At 38.2% G+C, this 20,048-nt stretch overlaps 1 protein-coding gene across 15 annotated transcripts in view; it reads right to left on the reverse strand.

The window, feature by feature from the left end:
• BCAS3 (BCAS3 microtubule associated cell migration factor) overlaps positions 1 to 20,048 on the reverse strand; it is a 502,746-nt gene that overhangs the window by 472,666 nt on the left and 10,032 nt on the right. For all 15 annotated transcript variants that reach the window (XR_014714393.1, XR_014714394.1, XM_084650993.1 and 12 more), the window contains 2 exons: positions 19,537 to 19,643; positions 6,638 to 6,719 (listed from right to left, as the gene is read on the reverse strand). Coding sequence is in view for 13 of the 15 variants with exons in the window: in XM_084650993.1 (XP_084507119.1) it covers positions 6,638 to 6,719; positions 19,537 to 19,643 (189 nt within the window). In the remaining 2 variants the exon portion in view is untranslated. The remainder of the gene's footprint in view (positions 1 to 6,637; positions 6,720 to 19,536; positions 19,644 to 20,048) is intronic.

Below are 20,048 nucleotides of genomic sequence, written 5' to 3' on the forward strand. Positions count from 1 at the left end.
GGAGGAGGAGGTCACAAAAACTTATCACAGCAAATGAGAAAAGTTAATATTCCCTGATTTTTGCTTTTTATTCCCAGGCTACCCAACCTATGACAGTGTTACCAACTATTTCCATTTCACTGGGAGAGTTAATCAATTTAACTGGCAGAGCCCCAGCCTCATCTTCCTTTACATCTACCACATAAGGTTTCCACCACCCACCCCCTACAAACAGGAAATCAGACCAATTTGTCTTCAAACAAATCTTTTCCCCTGCATGTCTGAACAGACCAGGAGAAATTCAGAGTCCTCAGAAAACTAGGCACCTTTACACATTTGGAATAAGTACTCAAGTCAATCCCAGCACAAGGATTAAAACAGTGAGTAACTGTGTAGGTTAAGAAGCTGTGCCAACCAGCTGCAACATGCAGTCATGCAAAAGGTCTAGGCTTAGGATTCTTATTCTGAAGCCTGGTAATATCAAGAAAGATGTCCTCATAGTCTGATTATTAGCCAAGCAACTGTACTTCCTCCTGTAAGCCTGAAAATTGGCCAGAGTAATATTTCAGTCTCCAAAAAGACCATCTATATTCCAAGGTGCAGAGAATAATCACAACCACCCACGCTGTTGGAGGCCAAAAGGATTTAAATGGGATGGGAAGAAATTAATTGGTTTCCTGATTATTTTATGATCTAATTAAAAATCTGACTTTTTGAAGAAGGCAGAGCTGGGATGCCTTATAAATACAGATTCCTTTCTCCAAGGCTACATATGGATGTAATAATATCAGTAGGAAATAACCTTTGTATTGCCTATTTTGGCTTATAGTTTGAAGACTGCACAAACTAATCCTATTTGGACCAGTTTATATACATATTCAGACTCACCATGTTGATAAAGCCATGTCACACTTGACACTAGCCCTAGTCTGAACAGGTGAATAGAAAAAGAGACAGGTTCACATACTGTATACAATCTTTCCCTGCATCTGTCTTCTTTCTGGTTATCACAATGTTCAAGTGGATAACCAACATATCCGATCTCCAACACAACCGAGAGACAATCCATCTTGTCTTTCATATTGAAGTGCTATCCTTAGGTTCTGGACTAGCTGTGTTTTCTATCATTAGTGTCCACAATGTGCTAGACACTCTCCACAAACAAAGGCAGACATAATCCTGTCCAAAAATAGCCTATATTCTAAGTAATCCATCAGCTCACTATTGTAGCTACAGCCAAGAGCGTTCACAGCTGGAAAAGAAAAGAAGGTTTGTCTGGGCGGTTCTAGCCTCTTATAAGACTGAGATGATGCTGATTGATGGAATAAGCATTTTGAGAAACAGACAACATTTATAACTTTTCCTTTGTTTGTCAGTCTCTGCTGAGCTATTGTGAAGGTGGTTCATTATGTCAGGGTCAGGAAGTTAGTTACCACAGTCAGCACTGTTCCTGGATTCACAGACAGCAGCAATAGCCAAGAACATTTTTCGCCTTCAGCTAGCCAAGAGACATACATGCCTCTTCAGTTATCCATGTCTCTGTTATCTCAAGGCTAGACTACCATCATGAACTTCAATTGAGGCGAACGTTCAAGGCTACCCATAAGCTTCAAGTACACCAGAATGTGTCTGCATATCTGTGGGCAAGGTGGGCTTGGAAAGCACATTTTCATTACGCATATACACCATATACTTCACTGACATCCATTTCACTTCTAGCTCAAGTTCAAAGTACTATGACCTCGGACTTCTTCCAGTCTGTCCTGTTACAATTCCAATATTCAACCATTCACAGTTCATCTATGTGTCTCAAGTGTAAGACTCAAGCGAGCCAGAAGTCTGCAATAGTGGACGCTTGCCTTTGAAATCTGCTCTTGAAGAAAACATGTTTAAGCTTGAGCTTTGCCACATTCTGAGAGTGAGAAGTCACCTTTGTCCAGGCTTTCCACTAACTATACTCTGGAATCCTTGGTACTTATTACTAGCACTAGATTTTTCTCTATCTCTGTGCTTTAAACTTAGCAACTACAGTGCTGCAAGTTCAGAGTATACAGTAAACGTCTATGTATTTGGCAAAGTGGAATCACATAAAGGGCACTAACTTTAACAATATGTACAAATAAAAAATAATATAAATGAATATAGACAGACTAAGGAAACTAGCCATCTTCTTTTATACATTTGAGCGATAAGGAAACGGAGGAAAGGCACAGTACAGTCTAACTCAGGGCCCATTTTTCTTAGATAACAATTTTCATGTGTGTTAGTCAACGAGAACAAAGATTGAAAAAAATTATACTTTCTTAAAAAAGAAGTTTAAATATTTTAAACACTTCTCAAAGTTTGAAAGCACCATGAAAAGAACTGATTTGACATTGAAGGCTTGTTCCTATCCTCAAATAATAGAAAATGTTAAAATGCACAGGTACACATTGCTATGTAACTTAATAAATCAGATTTGATGAGGTCTTCTTTAATTCTTTGAAAACAGTACTATATTATGATGTGAAAAACATGATGCAACAGGGAATCAAACATCAAAGGATTACAGTACGTTAACAAAGCAGTCCACAAACTATTAAGTTGTGCTGCTGAAAAACTGAGTTAAAACCATGAACTTTTCCTTTCACACCTGGGAATGAGTTTCTTATCACAAACAGATCTGTCTCTAGGAACGTGCCAAATTCATCCACCATGAGCCTCACATTCAACAATTCCCTTTTTACATCTTTACAGTAAAACTGTGTTTGAGCATTGCTGATAATAATCAATCAGCTTCTCCTTCACAAATGCATTTTATTTTGTTCAGGATCATTAAAGCTTATGTGTGTTAGTTATCTAAGGCCTCTTATTACAGTTTTACTTTTGTCTGATTCCAAATATTGCTCAATAATACATTCGTGTATTTTTAATCAGATTTACTTTATACCAAGCCATGTAAAAAGAGACCAAAACATGTTTTTAAAAGGTTTAACTTAATTTAATATGAACTAATTTGAATAGCTTTCTGATGTAGCAACTATCATTGTTAAATGCTAAATATAAGCAGTTGAGAGAGAGAGAACAACTGCCCAACGGAATTCATAAGTAGTAGTTTAGTTTGCTTGCTAGACTGTACAACACAAAGCATTTTTCTACCCTCAGTAAAAAACAGAACTTGTTGGAATGTTAACTATTGTTTCCTTCACTTGTAGTTATACTTCTTTCCCCTTTTTTTCCTTTTTTAAAAAAGACCCAGGGATCCAATATTTGATGACACAGAAAAGAGCAAAATAGCCGTAGTTCGTCAGCTAATTACAAAGTTGACAATATTCCCATAAAGAAAAAGCCCTGCACAAATTTTAAATACAAAGTATTAAATTCTAACAGTAGGTTGCTACTGCTCTAACACATTCCATTTTGTGATTAATATTTTAACTGAATTTAAGATCGACTTAAACCTAACTTTAGTTTAGAGTTCTGTGCAAGGACAAGCTCTGCTTAACAGTTCTAGTAAATAGCTCTCAATACACTATTCCATAGATTCCTAACTTGTGTACCACTTCCCCACTTAACTCCAGGCCTGAGCAGAAAAGTAAACAACAGCTCAAATTAGGTCGACTGCAGTGGAATGTGGCAGCCATTTTACACAAGAAACACTACTTAGCAGCTGTACGCAGGAGAGTTGCTTCTCCAGTTGAAGTTACAGGGCGAGTTTTGGTCAAACAGAATATTGCCCAAACTGAGGCTCAGCCAGGACGCTAACAGGGTAACTCCTCATGCTCTTAAAAGTGCCATGGGATCCTGGATGACAAAATTGTCAGGATCTTAATTCTAGACCAGACTTCTTAACCGATAATTTGCAAATCAACAGAAAATTTTAAGACAACAGAACAGCACCTGATGTTTTAGTGAAGCCCATCTCATTCTTTTAGCTATATCAAGTTAAAATGTTAGTATGCCGGTTCTCTCTTCTGAGAGCATAGTAGTTCCACTTTCAAAATACTGGAGAGGATTATAAGCAAATGTGAACTGGCCTGTTATTTGGGAATTGCCTGTATTTGGGTTGAACAGTCTCAGATTTTAAGAGGATTTGCTTGTTTATGCATAGTTGCTCAAATTTTTCAGCAAACTCTTCCAGGAGGTTACTCAGAATTTCTGAAACAACGTAGTTGAGCAAGCAAGACAGCTGGTCTCAGAGCTTGATAAAACCACATTTAAGTAATCTTCAAGAGAGGAGGTGGCTATTTGTACATTAAGAGACATGTCAAAAACCTCAAACACTGGAAAGGTCAATTTGTTTGAAAATGGTTTACTTAAAATAAGCAAAAAAAGAGGAACAAATTAAAAGCTAGCTCCACTCCAACTAGAAGAAGTGACAAAGAATTCCCATTCCACTTATTTTTCTGATCAGAATGGGAAAGTAACTGTGTTTGAATACCAGAAAAAGCTCCAACGGCTGATATTTCAGGGGCACATGGGTGGTCTGTTATAATATTACAAGTTTTAGAAAATACTTATCATTTTTCCCATATGTGAAATAAAAAAGAGCCTTCATGTTTTTGGCAAACTTACTTACTTTTGAGAAAGCAAAATGTCGTCTTGAATTTAATGTATGCTATATTATTTACATTATATACTTTTTATTAAAGTTACTTCTTCATGTACATTAGGTTGGATCTCAAGCACTGCCTCTTGAACAGATGACAAAGAAAACTTAAAATCTTTTACACATCCCAAGAGTTTGAAAGTTTGAGAAGTTAAGGACCACAAATCATGAATAAACTCTGCAGTGTATTTGAATATGAGTCTCTAACTATAAAAAGCATTTCTAATCCTACTGCTAGCAATCATCATCTTGCTAAGGAAAAAAATGATACTTGGGGTAAAGGACGACAAGGTATTAATGGAGTGTCAATTCTATCATAATGATTGTAACAATTATTACAAAAATTGTAGTGGTTTAAAAACTGTTTTCTCAATTTTTCTTTACTGAAACTGTGGAGTCCTTTTGGAGGAGACTTTTAAAAATAAATTCCTGTCTCCCGCATGTAGAACTTAAAAATCACATGACAAATTTTCCTAAGAGTGGGAGTTTGCTTCAGTATCCTTGATGAAAATTTTCCCTGCCTTCCGCTGTTGCACAGCATTCTATATGCTCTTTGACTGGGAGGGGTTGCCAGTGCTTTGGAGGACAGGATTCAAATTCAAAATGATCTGGACAAACTAAAGTAATGCTCTGAAGTACTCCACTTAGGGAGGATCAATCAATTGCACACATACAAAATGGGAAATGACTGCCTAAGAAGGAATACTGCAGAAAGGGATCTGAGGGTCATAGTGGACCACAAGCTAAATATTAGTCAACAGTGTAACACTGTGGCAAAAAAAGCGAACATCATTCTGGGATGTATTAGCAGGAGTGTTGTAAGCAGACATGAGAAGTAATTTTTCTGCTATACTCCACGCTGATTAGGCCTCAGCTGGAGTATTGTGTCCAGTTCTGGGCACCACATTTCAAGGAAGATGTGGACAAATTGAAGAAAGCCCAGAAATTAAAAACTATTCAAGATCTATGAGAGAAGATGGAAAAAAGTGGGTTTGTTTAGCCTGGAAAAGCGAAGACTGAGAACGGACATGATAACAGTTTTCAAGTACATATAAAATTGTTCTCCTAAACCTCTGAGGATAGGACAAGAAGCAATGGGTTTAAATTGCAGCAAGGGCAGTTTAGGGCTGGACATGAGGAAAAACTTTCTAACCATCAGGGTAGTTAAGCACCGGAATAAACTGCCTCGGGAGGCTGTGAAATCTCCATCATTGGAGATTTTTAAGAGCAGGTTAGACAAACACCTGCCAGGGATGGTCTAAATAAAAACTTAGTTCTGCCATGAGCGCAGGGGCCTGGACTAGATGACCTCTGGAGGTCCCTGCCAGTCCGACAATAGTTGCTCCTATGATAGTGAGATAGGATTTAAAACAAAACAATATCTGAAATCACCCCCCAGCAGTATTTTAGATTAACACATTAATTGATAAATAATATAATAATTAATTATGAAGATTATTATTTCAAAATAGAAGCATAAGAGTCTCTAGAATATTTAGGATATCCAGGCCCAGCAGTTCTCTAGCTTATGAAGAAAGCAGCAGCTGGGGTTAAAAACAGGAGTTAAAAATTTTAAGTAATTCAGAATTATGGAGGGAAAAAAATCAAAAGCACTTAGAAAAGACACACACATTTTTGAGACCGAAATCTCATGCAGAAAAAGAGTCCATAGAACAAAGAAGCACTCCTGTGCATCTCTAGTACCCTCCGTTTATTGGTTCTTAACAGTGAACAAAAGTTATGCTCATATATTTTTATAAACAAGCAGTTATCTTGGCAATTTTATGTCGCTGTCAGATAAAGTAACAAAAAAAATGTCTGGGAAACAGACCAAGTCAAGACTGGAGCATGGAACAAATAGATATGAAAATCAAGGAACAGTGATATTAGTAAAAACCAAACTACTCTGCAAGAGTAACTTATTTTAACTACACTTCTAACAAATGGAAAGCTGACATACCGGGCTATAATAAATATTCAAGTAAAACTTTTAAAGAAAAAATACTGATTCATTCAGTATGTTGAAGAGAACATACATTTAGCTGTGAACTGTCACAACAATGCACTTACTGATTTGTGGAGCGGGCAAGATTCGTGCAGCTCGAACTGGGCCGTGTCGAACAGAAAAGAGTTCCTGAGCTTCACCACTGATCTGCATAATATACAAATTATAAACAATGTAAAGAATGTTACTTGTTTTAATAAACCATAAAACTTCCCTCCTCCCATACCTAATTCACTAAGTATCATTTCTTAAACTTTGCCATGCCTTCCGCATAGCACAAGTGAACCCACTTTGCAGAGTTTTGAGGGGTTCTTGTGTGTTTGGCGCTGTAACAGGGTCACAGAATGCCCTATTAATAGTTGTTGAAACCATGAGTGATCTGCAGGTAAATTACCGTATAGGTATTTAAGCTATAAACACGTTTGCACCGGTACAATTGCATCTGTGCTGATTTAACTACTTTTAAAAACAAAACAAACACCACAGATTTAGTTAAATCAATGCAAAAAACTGTGTGTTAGGCCCCTAGGTGAGCCGTAGCTTTTCTTTGGAGCCAGGTAGGGACTCCAAAAATTAGAGGCAAAAGGAATTCACTAGAAATAAATTTCAGGGGAAGTGTTTTTCTTCTCTTCCTTGGTAACTTCCAGATGTGCTCAGCAAACTTAAATATTTCATACACTAAGTTAAGTTCTGGTTCACCCAAGACCTGGAACAGCAAACTGGAATAGAAAATATATTTCCTTTCTATCCAAGCATCTTCAAACCTGCCTCTGCTACCCCACCCCTCAAAAAAAATCAATTTTCTATACCATTCCCCTAGAGAAGACATTTTAGAGGTCTTTACTATAATTTGTCAGTTATTTTTAACACAGGTCCTTCACATCAAGAAATGCATGTTTTACATTAGGCTACATAAAATACAAGAGTGCAATACAACTTTCATAAGTATACTGTACATATTTCAGAAGATACAAGTCCTCAACTTGGCCACTGATTAATACAGTTTGTTGTACACACTGTATGTTTTATTAGACAAGGCAAACGAATCTCTGATTAAGGGAATCAAACATTGGATTTAAAGGGTCAGAGAACCTGAAATCTTAGTGTACCATATATTGTATAGGTGTTAAAATTGTTTCAAAAGTACGAAGTCAAACTAATTGTTAGTCACTAATGGAAATCTTGAAAAGATTAAATCAAAAGTAGTTAAGAAGAATTTCCAGACTTCCTGTAAATGGTCGGTCACAATGTATTTTCATAACTGCTTGGTAATGGATCCGATATGGAATGTCAAACTTCAGGAAAATGGCAAACATTATGAAACTCATTTCCAAATAACTAAGAACTTAAAACAGATGTAATGAAGCTAAAAATTTAACCAACATGTTGGCATACTATTTTTGGAAGAGAGTTTGCCAAACAAGCATTTTACAATATCAGAAATGCATACAATTTGAAAGAAAGACCTCATAACTCGATAAGTATTAAACCATAAATCTAACACAACCTTTTAAAAATGTCTTTTTATATTTCTTCAATTACTTCCTGCAGTTTAGATGACAAGTTGGAAAAATAAAAATCCACTGCTATTTGAGCAACAAATCATGACCAGTAACTCCAACTCACACTTTGTTGCAACTTCTTAACTATAGCTTACCACCATTGCTAGAGATAATGTACGTCAAGCTGCTGCTGCTTATCCCCTTGAACCATCTATTTGTTATGAAGACTATATGCAAATGCTATACTTACTACAGTAAACACTCCACCTTTTTATAACTAAACATTGAACACTGACAACTTTATTTCAGTTTTCCACCTACTCTCCTGATTCAATTTAAAATAACATTCAGGACAGTACAAAACTTTTGGGAAAATATTGGTCTTTACACTTCTCTCAGGGACTTGGGGCCTATTCCAGTCTCACAACTGAATGAGTCAGGAGTAATACCAATTAAGTGATTAGAACTATTCCTGATATAGATGGCTATAAAACTAATGTAAGAAAGAGGAGACTCAGACCCTTAATCCATCCTGCTCTTATTTTATTACGTAGATTATCAGCATCCGGGGTTTCAGAGTAACAGCCGTGTTAGTCTGTATCCGCGAAAAGAACAGGCGTACTTGTGGTACCTTAGAGAAATTTGTCAGTCTCTAAAGTGCCACAAGTACTCCTTTTATCAGCATCACAGATTCTGCTTTGCCATTTGAGCATTGGCCTGCTAAACCCAGGGTTGTGAGTTCAATCCTTGAGGGGGCCATTTAGGGATCTGGGCCAAAAATTGGGGATTGGTCCTGCTTTGAGCAGGGGGTTGGACTAGATGATCTCCTGAGGTCCCTTCCAACCCTGATATTCTATGATTCTATGATTTAGTAACAGTGCTTGTACAGTACATACAATTTTAATTATTCTATTTCTTTCAGAATAATTTCAGATTTAACAAATTAGTAATTTGATGACGGACAGTACGCTGCCTCTCCTAGAGCAGGAGGTGTGGTCCCTGCCCCAAAGAGCTTGCCACCCAAGTTATGTACAAACCGAATGATAGTATGATGTTCAAAGTCAAACTGGTGAAGCTACGTTTCCCGTGACACCCTCCACAGATTTAATTCTTCAATGCATCATGGGTTTTCTTGTTTGGGGGAGGGGGGGAAGGAAAAAGGAAGAGAAAACAAGAGAGCCTGTACCAAGCATAATGGGCAACATGGAAGAAGGCACCAATGGGGCATGGTTAGGAAGGAAGGTTGGAGAGAGTAAAAAGTGAGAGAAGGAGTAAGAGGAAATGAAAGCAGAGATGTAGGCAGGAGTAGGTTTTGTATCTGTGGGAACACACCAGTTCTATAAAAAGGAAAAAGTGGGAAAGTATAAGACTTTGAAACTATTATTATTGGCAGTTAAGGGGTTGGTTTTTTTTCCCAAAACCATGAAAGAGTGGTTCACATATGTATGCACACAAATGACTACAAAGGAAACAAAAAGGAAACAACATAACAGAAGTATGGAAGAAGTGATTCACATATGATACCAACCCAATTCAGTCACCTCGTGCTACTTTTTGAGCAAGCCAGCACGTCAGCTCTAGCGCCAAACAAAGTAAGAGGCCCAACAGTATAAAACAGTTAAGGAGGCCAAAACCTGCTTAACTGAGATTCTGATCTCAGATATAGCAAGTTTACAAAAGCATACATATTTCGTTAGGGATGCTGAAGAGGTGGTAAAACTTAAGGCTGGGATTTTCAAAGAAGCTTAAGGGAATTAGGTGCCCAAATCCCACTGAAACTCATTTGTAACTCCATTACATATGGGTACATAACTCCGTTAGGCTTCCTTGAAAATCCCAGCCCAAGTTCCTTATGGCTATGCTGCTTTTCTTCTTCAATATGTTGTATAAGCATTTACTTATTAGTCCTCCACACCTATGGAAGGTAGGCAGGTATTATTCCCATTTTACTGATAGGGGAAACTAAACCAAAAGGAAAGCAAAGCAAATTGCTCAAAGGCACAGAGTCAGTGGCCGAGCCAACATTTGAACTCAGATGTTACCAACTCCCACGGCACGACAGCATGTCCTTCTCTCCTACTTTAAGCAGCATAAAGACAGGGTGAAGATTTTAAAATCTTAATACATGCATTTTGTTGTTTACAGAACAGTAAAATCCTAGATGCTTCTTGGGTTTGTTTGCAAGGGGAACCTCTATGGTCTCTTTTGCAGTTTAAAACTTACATATTAGAATAAATAGGTTTCAAAACAGATTGGTCCCACCCAACAATACCTGTTCTTTTTTTTTTGTGATTTGTGTTCGTAAAAGGACCTGAGTTATTAGCCTTGGAGACCGATGTCTTATTTATCCACAGAACAAGTAAAGCTTTATCACCATTGCCCTGGTAACGTGTCCCAATCCTGACCGGAAAGGACCATCTCCAGAGGAGAGTGACATTTGTACGGTCTCACAAGGACGGCCATACTGGGTCAGACCAATGGTCCATCTAACCCAGTAGCCTCTCTTCCAACAGTGGTCAATGCCAGGTGCTTCAAAGGAAATGAACAGAACAGGTAATCATCAAGTGATCCATCCCGTGTCCCCCATTCCCAGCTTCTGGCAAACAGAGGCTAGGGACACTTCAGAGCATGGTTTTGCATTCCTGCCCATCCTGGCGAATAGCCATTGCTGGACCTATCCTCCATGAACTTATCTTGTTCTTTTTTTGATCCCTATCATAGTCTTGGCCTTCACAACATCCTCCAGCAAAAAGTTCCACAGGTTGACCGTGTGTTGTGTGAAGAAATACTTCCTTTTGTTTGTTTTAAACCTGCTTCCTACTAATTTCATTTGGTGACCCCCAGTTCTTGTATTATGAGGAGTAAACAACACTTCCTTATTTACTTTCTTCACACTAGTCATGGTTTTATAGACCACTATCATATCCCCCCTTAGTCGTCTCTTTTCCAAGCTGAGGAGTCCCAGTCTTATTAATCTATTCTCATATGGACGCTGTTCCGTACCCCTAAATCATTTTTGTTGTCCTTTTCTGAACGTTTTCTAATTCCAATATATCTTTTTTGAGATGGGGCAACCAGTATTCAAGATGTGGGCGTACCATGGAATCAGACAGAGGCAGAATGATATTTTCTGTCTTATTATCATTCCCAACATTCTGTTCGCTTTTTTGACAGCCACTGCACATCTCTACTGATTTAGTCCTCATCTCCTTGCTGAGACTGCCAACAAAGTGGGCCAAGGTTTTCTGACTTGGACACCTGTCCTGCTAGGAACTGGACTGGGACAGACTACCACATAAGCCATACAGTCACAGAATGGCTAACAACTTTCTCTCCACCAACCTGGGCTAGCTGTGAGCTGGCAACCAGAAGGTGGAAGGCTACACATCCCATTACCAATCCCCTGAGCAACTCAGTCTCCCAAACACAGACAAAATATAAATAGACTTTAAATTCTTCAGAAAGCACCTGCAGAGGAACAGGCTTGTGGCTGCCATTTTGGATTTGCTCCAGATAAGTAGTTGAGTCCCTGTGGCAGCTTTCAAGCTCTTAAAGGTTTTCTTTCCCATTCCAAAAGCAAAGAACATTTCCAAACAGGTTTTAAGAATCGAAAATGAAGCTTTAAAAGCAGCCTCAGGTACTCTTTCTATAGAAAGGGTGAATCCAAAATGATGGCCACAAGCTGGTGTGGTGGGACTTCGCAGCTTCCACAGTCTAAGGAGTCAAGACACAGGTTGGTTGTATTTTTCAAGCTTCAGATCTCTATGCAAGATTGCAAGCAAAGAATCCATCAAATTTCAGTTCAATTCCCTCTAGTTCCTTTCTCCTGATATGAGAACAGATTGAGGAAAGGGAGTGAAGCCATCCCCTCTTCCCTTAAACATTTTGGGCCAGTACTTCGTAAGTATGGCAGATCAGGATCAATCTGGACCATTGCTTAATTTTTGATGAGAGACTTCTGTTGTTTCAGGCATACCAGTTTGAACCCATAACAAACAAAAAGGTTTGTTTACACTGTAAGGACGATAATATTAAAATAGGTTTCCTTCGGTCAAAAAAATGCCAAACATACACCAAACCAAAAGAAGGAAAAAATAAATTAGAAATTTGACACTTAAAATAAAAATGCAAATTGTTAGTATACAATAACAGCACTGTCACATGAATACATAGTGAAGATGTTAGGTAAGATATCAGAAATCTACCTTTTGGTTTTTGAATATTGTATTGAATGACAATAATATCGTAGGAAATCCTAAATTATTATTGATATCTGTATGAACTCCTGTTTGACATGATCCAGTTCAAGAGGAATACTACCAAACAAGATATTTGAAGGGGGGGGGGGGGGAGCAAACAGCCAGAATTTTAGTGTTTACATTCAAATGTATAGTTGTAATAAAAAAAAAAAAATCTCTGTAGTGATAACAACCTAATTACTTTTGCATTAGGCAAAAGGATGAAGAGAGAAAGTGAAATAGCTAGAAATTGACGACTCAACTTTTCTTGTGTAAGTGGACAAATAAGAAAAAGTAAACAATCAGTGTTAACGATCAAAAGTAAAATTAGATTTGTAAAATTCTCTCTTTGTTTTAATAACCCAAACCATTATTAGTAACATAGGGCATGTCTGCACTGCACACTCCTGGCAGTGGTGTACAGAGTACGTGTAGCTACACATCACAGCAAAAAGCAGGCTGCACTCACACTGTGGTGTGTAACTATACATAGCAGCGAAAGGCTCTGGCAGGGAAAGACAGTGGGGACTTCTGGAACCCTTCCTTGCTGTTTCCCTGCTGCTTGCCTGTCCCCTCTGCCAGAGTCCTTCACTCCAGGTTCCAAATACTGGGGAGGCAGCAGGATGCTATGCTACTAAAAACAGGAGCATAGATAGGGAGACACTGCTTGGATGTGCAGAGAACCATGTTGGGTCAGGCATGTCTCTATTCTACTTACCTAACCAATGCCTCACCATCTACACTGGCTATTTATAACCATGCTAGGGAACATGCAATGTGTATTGTATATGCCACTGTAAAGCATATGCAGTGTAGGCAAATCCACAGGCCATTTGTTTCTTAAAATAAGACTGCCGACCCATCCCCCCACATCAGACATATCCCTCTGAACAAACAGACACTTTTCCTAGGCACATTAACAGCTCAACATGAGAACCTGGAACGATGTGTGATACAAATATAAATGCGCTATATAGAACAGCTGTTTGCAGCAGCCAGTTGGAGTGATGCTACCCTTTTCATTCTCCCCTATTTGGTATAAACTTTCTGTATGCCTAGATGCGTGTTCTCCCTTTGCCTGGAGTGGAGATATCTAAAAACATTATAAAACTCTTCCCTGTGGTTTGAATGAAGTGTTAAAATTGCAGCCACTAAGGAAAACAGAGGACATTAAATAAAATACAAAGTGTAGTTAAGCAGCTTGCTAATGCATTTGGTCACAGATGCATCAATACTACCATTATAAACGTAACATGTTTTGAGGGGGTTTAATGTGCTCAGGCTGCAGACTACATACATGTTTGTAATTTGGGACCGTGTTTCTTCACCCCTGCCCTCAACACCCACAAGAAGAAAAGAAGCAGGTGTACGGAGAACCACCAGGATAGGGACAGAATGATACTTTATAGCTCTCCTTTCTTGCTTTGCCCTCTAACCAAGGAGGGTCCCGTGGAATGCCCTTCAAAGACCTTGTTTCACTGCTCAAACAGGTGTGTTTTTTACCTTGGTGTAACTAACATGTGCGAGCTATCCTGTGGTAAACGCCACAGTGAAGATCAGGCACTTTACCTTGCAGTAAAACTAAACGCACCCCAGTCAACCAGCGAAAGGCTTTCGTTGCAGTAAAACCAAAGCGCCTTTGGATAGCTCATGCGTGTTAGTTACTCCAAGGTTAAAAAGGGCCCTTTTTTAGCAGTGAAGACAAGGCCAAAGCCTACTGATACTACCACTCCATCTGCCAAAGGGTTTGCTGCAGAGAGGCGTGATGTTTTCCTTTCCTTCCTCTCCCCAGGTTCTGAGCACATTATAAATCACACAGCTTTTCAACACAATTGGCTGTGCAAGTGATGTGTGTTCAAACAAAACCAGTACTCTTTTAAATCTGTACAGAACTCAAAACATTTGTAGTATGAAAAGAAAACAAACAAACAAACCTAGAAGAATGATTAGCCCAGTCCCTGTCCTTATGCCCACCTCCCAAGTCTTCTGATGCTTTTAAAGGTTAGACATCTTGATCAGTCTCACATTTTTCTAAGTGCCTACTGCAAGCCTGCACCAGGGTCTCCATGTTGGGGATGACTGTTCAGGTCCCAATATCCTCTGGTCAGAAGAAACTGGGAAGAAAGCACTTAATTTGTCATTAGCTTCCTACCGCATAAGTCACAGACACTTTTACCACCATTGACTAAACTGGAGAAGGAAGGGAGAATGGAACTGGTTTTCCCAGCCACCACCATGCTTTTTTGAGAACTGAGGAAGGGAAAAGAATTCACACACACACACAACTAGCTACTGCATTTGCAGTAGACTGTGTAACACATTAAAAATCTTAATATTTATTAACTGGTAAATATTGGCCCATCAGTTTTACATTACGACAATGAAACAAAGGAAAAGTCAGAGAATAGCATGCCATCCTTAACTTGCCCAGCTATGACCAGTACTCCATGGGTCTCTAATCAGTGGATGTAATCGACCCTGTAAGCTGCCATACCAATAAAGATTGAAGTAGCAGTATTGTACCACAACTTTTACAACATATATTTAAATATATGTTATGTTTACTATTATGCAGTTCCCTTTGAACAGTCAAAGTTCCTAATTTATTAAAATTAATGCCTAATAACTCTGTTCTAACTGAATAGGGAAAATCTAAATTAATGTCGCCTTCTACTTCTGAAACCTCCTGTGTACAATGAAAAAAGTTATCACCCACAAAAGCAGCCAAAATGCATTTCTGTGAATAGGAATATCTATCTAAAACAGATTCTTGTAAACCACATTAAGCATAAACCAATTCCAACTGCTTTCTGGTTCTGACACAGTATTTGAAATACAAGACTGGGGGCAAAGGGAAAACAAATTCCAAACACAACACAAAACCACATTGCACAATTACTGAATGGGAACTTGTAGTCATTACTTTTGTATAATCCCAGATTTCTTCCCACTTCGAAAGGCATATTTTAAAAACACTTTTAACCTTCCCACCCCCATTTCAAAACAAAGATCAAAGAAAACCAGTTTGGATGGATACCTTCTGCATCTTATACAATACAGATTTAGACATTACACCTCAGAACTCCAGCCGTTACTTCAGCACCCAGCAGTCCAAACATTATTTCAGTCCTTTGAAGCCGATCAAATGGTATCTTCCATTTGCAAGTAACACTTCTGTAATCAAAGATCTTTCTCCAAGGAAATGTTAATGTAAAACCACTCGGACTGCAGAGACATACATACACTCCTGGAGGCAGACTACAAAGGTGTTTAGAAGTCAATGTAACACCACTATGAAAAGCGTCAGCTTAGTAGCTGTCATAAACACTTCATAATCACGCAGACGCAAACTGGACTGCCTGCAGCTCATTATTTTATTATGTACTGAATAGGGGTCCAACTGAAGGAGGAAAGAAATCACAATGCTACAGATGATAGCCTCAGTGTATAGCTTTTCACTTAAACTTTGGGACTCTTGCTTCTTAAAACAGAAAGGGCTTCTAAATAAAATCTTACAGATTTCTCTTGTCAGGTTTCTTGAGCTTTAGCGTGCTAAAAATAACAGTGTGGATATTGCAGCTAGCTAGCTGCCCAAGTACAAGCCAGCCTTACTAAGGGGTCCTTACTTGGGTGGCTAGCCTGCACCACTGCTCACACCACAAAGTCTACACTGCTATTTTTAGCACGCTACCTGAAGTCGAGCTCGCACGCATCTGTCTCTACCCGCTCTGGGAGGTGCACCCCCAACTGCAGTGTAGCCAGACCCTAAGAGGATGTAGAAAGGATACATATACAGAATATATGCTATTGCCAAGTGAATGGCATAATTTTGTATATAAAGTCACTTTGCCACACAACTGCCAATTCTTTTTGTACCTGGACCCTAAATAGCAATAGGAAGAGGGTAGGCAAGTGTAGATTATGCTATGTCCTTTCTTCTTAGGAGTCTCAGATACAAATCCCCAATCCACAGAAAATCGAAGTTTAGAAAAAAAAACTTATCTAACTGGGAAACCAAACAAGGGATAACATGAATGACAAGGAAAACATTCCAAAATTATATTGTTAAACACATAAGTGGGCAATACTGTTCATATAATCTGCAACTACACAATCCCTGGCTGTGGTTTTATCAGATCTCACAAGCTGTATGAATAGGAGGCCTCAAAGGAAAACCCTAGGTGCTGCAGAAAGTAGGGATGGTCATTCAGTAGCTGGCATTCTTTCCCCCCCTCCACCACCATGTCAGTGAAGACTTAATTTCAATCAACAATACATACCTCTGACACCAGCCCAGTTATGGAACTGACAATTATATAATTAATCAAATTCCCATTCAACCAAATCCCTTTGTGTAAGTAAGCACCCTTCTCACCCCACAGCATATAAATCTTATTGACCAAAGTAACAAAGGACTGATCCCAAAGAAACCACACTGGACTTCTCCTTTGTAATATATTTAATCCATGTCCCAAAATTTATGATGGGCCACTCCAGCCCCACAAAACACATATTAATTATTCAGGAAAGGCTTGCATCTATGTTCTAACTTTGGAGATCTAAAAACTTCCAGGTGGCACCACTCTCCCTCATAAATGAAGCATACAAATAGCAAATAATAATTCTTCCACATTTGCTCCAAAAATATTTCCCTCTTTCCTACTGGCCTCAAATGCTGCGGGAAAGCGGATACCCTGAAGTACTGCAAACCTCCTGACATTTATTCCAGCTACAATGGCTCACGTTGCCAAGACATGTATATCAAATAGCACCTACAGATAACCCATCTCGAACTCATCATGAATCTGCTCCAGAGTCACTTTCCTGAGGCTGCAAAGCAATGAATGTCACTTTATTTCAGAGACTAGATTCATACACGGTCACAACACAGTTTGCAGTTTAGAGCGTGTTACTTTGACATCTCATGCCCTGCTCCAAGCTGAGCATTCTCAAAGAGGGGCAACAAGTCTTCAGAACACAACTCTATTCCTATTTAGACTGCCTCAGCTTGTGTATCAACTTGAACACATTCTCAAGCTCAGAAAGAACTTTCTGAAAGCTGCTGAAGGGCTTCCTTATGCAAAAATCAAATCATACCAATAGGGGTTTGTGATTTCCTAGTTTCATTTTTTCTTAGTATTTATTAGCCTAATAAAAAGGAACAACAAGAAATAGAAAATATTCCATTGTGAAATACACTGGAAAAACATGTAAACTGGCTGTGTGGAGACTGCTCTATTGACAGAAGAGACAAAGAATTTGTAGTTATACGACATTGTTTGGCCTAACTATGGTACCTCCATGCAAAAAAAAAAAAAAAAAAAGATTCCCTCCACCCAAAAGGAAATGGAGTTCTCCAAGACACTCCTACATCACCCCTCTTGCCCTCCCCCTACACATAAGACCCCATCTCATAGCAATCTTCCCCTTGGTTAGGAGTATAGATGGCTTCCTTCAGAGATACTCATTTCTTCAGCTACAGAGAGTCACCTGATAAGGAAGCAAGGCACTCTCCCACCTTATGCCCAGGGCAAGAATATACTATATCAACAGAGAACTGATCCCTTGCCAGATGAAGACCCAAACTCTAATCTCTTCTACTGTAAACTAGCCCAGAGAAGTCCAAGGTCACACAACCAGGTGTGTGCCTCTATACACCTTTCAGTAAACACTTATCTGTTCAAATAAATTCATTAGAGAAAGTTCAAAGAAGTTATGTTATAGAAAATCTTTAACTTCGATCAGTGTATATAATCTCTGTGTACTCTAAACTTATTTGTTCAGAATCCTGTTAGGATCGCTGGTGCTACTGACGCTGTACTATATTTTTTAGCTCAATATCTTAGTGACACCTAATGTTTGTTCCCTGTAATACACATGACGAATAAAGCATAGCGATTTTTTAAAAGGTTTAAATACTCACTTTTTGTATAAGAATATTTTCAAAGTTTAAAAAGTTTTAACTGGATACAAAAGTTATTTTGCATGCTAAATTCTTATACAGCAGTATATACGGTAACTTCCTTACTCAAGAAGTAAGCAACCAATTTGGTTTTTCTACAAACGTACTTTTCTTTAAAAGTTTAAAGACAAAAATACAGCAGCACCCAAATGTTCCATTCTGCTCCATTCAAAATAAAGGTCTTGAATGTGAGAAACAACTGTAGTTCCTCAGGAAATCTAAGAAAATATACAAATTCCCAAATTCCACATGAAGTACAGTCGGGTACATTGAGGCCTCTTATTTTACACTGCCACCCCCGAAACTGCAGGCTCTGAACTTCCTAAAAAAGGTTTTCTTCTTCCTCTTTAACAGAAAAGACAAATTGCGAGAAAAATTCCATTTCTGTCTCCCCCCTGTACAAGCAAATGGTTAGTCCTTAACACAGCTCCCAAGCTGGTGTGCAAAAGTACTTTCAAAGAGAAAATGAAATTCCATTTAATTTCCTAAAATGTAGCTTGCTGCATAAAAACTACTCTCTTTCTCACCCAGGGAGGGATGAAAAGGAAAAATATTTTCCAGAAAGGCTCTGTATTCTACAAAGAGGAGAAATTTCATCCAGTATGCGCACTGGGTTTATTTTGAAGTATTGGACACACTAGATTTCATGAGTTAAGAATTTTATCACATACCATACTAAACTTTATTCTAAGTTCAAGAAATTTGGGGGAAATTTCCCAAATTAAGTCCATGTGCTCAAACCATTCTGAAACACAAACTGCATGCTATGTATGACAGAATAAAATTAAATCCATATGCACATACAGACTTTAAATAAAATTAAAATTGCAAATCATGTACATGACAGACACACATTGTGATTGTAAAATGCTATTAATATTGTCATGCTTGCATTCCTGGGAAATGTAAATCCTTTTCATAGAACAGTTGAATTTACCCTTCCTCCTTAGTGTGGACTTCTTTCCCCTATATTTATAGGATATTAACTTCTCTGTAATGTTACACCCTGCTCCAAATCAAAAAAATTACCTTTACAGCAATTAAAAAAACCCCTCAGATTTAAAGGTAGGTAGTTTAATATTTGGTGTAACTCACACTCTTAAATTAATCTTATGTTAAACCATTTTACACGTACAACATATGCTGTAGCCTTCTACTATTTAGTTTAAAGTAATATAGTTTGTTATAAAAAATTAGATGTGGCATAAAATCAGCATCTCAAAGAGGCTTGTTTTCTGAAGACAGAGTTATTATGTACTTACGGGTATGCTCCAGATCTGTATTCCATCACTGTACCCAATCATTAGCAGCAAAGGTGGTTCATTGCCAGTGCTATGTATCTCATGAAACTCCATATTCCTTGATGTATCTAAATTGGATTTAAATATCAAAATGAACATCAAGTTAGGACAAATTATGTTTAATGTCTGGTATACTGGACACAGTTTTTGAAATCCATATTCATATTATAATTAAAGGCACAGCAATGTGCTTTTTAATCCTTAACTCCTATAACTGAAAAAATAGTGAAAAAAATGTTCCTCTAGACACAAGTAATAAGATCTGTAATTAGAGTTTTATTTGAGAGGGTACAAAATACCAGTTTAGAGGGAGTGATGATGGGAAACTTCCTACACAGCATAAGAAAGGAGGCTATGACAAGATGACTCAGAGGTCTTTGACATTCTTACCTCCTATGATTATTAGCACACGATCAAGCTATTTTTCTATAAGCACCATGAAATTCTAGAAAAGCACCTCTTCACATTTCACA

This window comes from Lepidochelys olivacea, assembly GCF_965140295.1.
Source record: "Lepidochelys olivacea isolate rLepOli2 genome assembly, chromosome: 17".
Lineage (NCBI taxonomy): Eukaryota > Metazoa > Chordata > Testudines > Cheloniidae > Lepidochelys > Lepidochelys olivacea.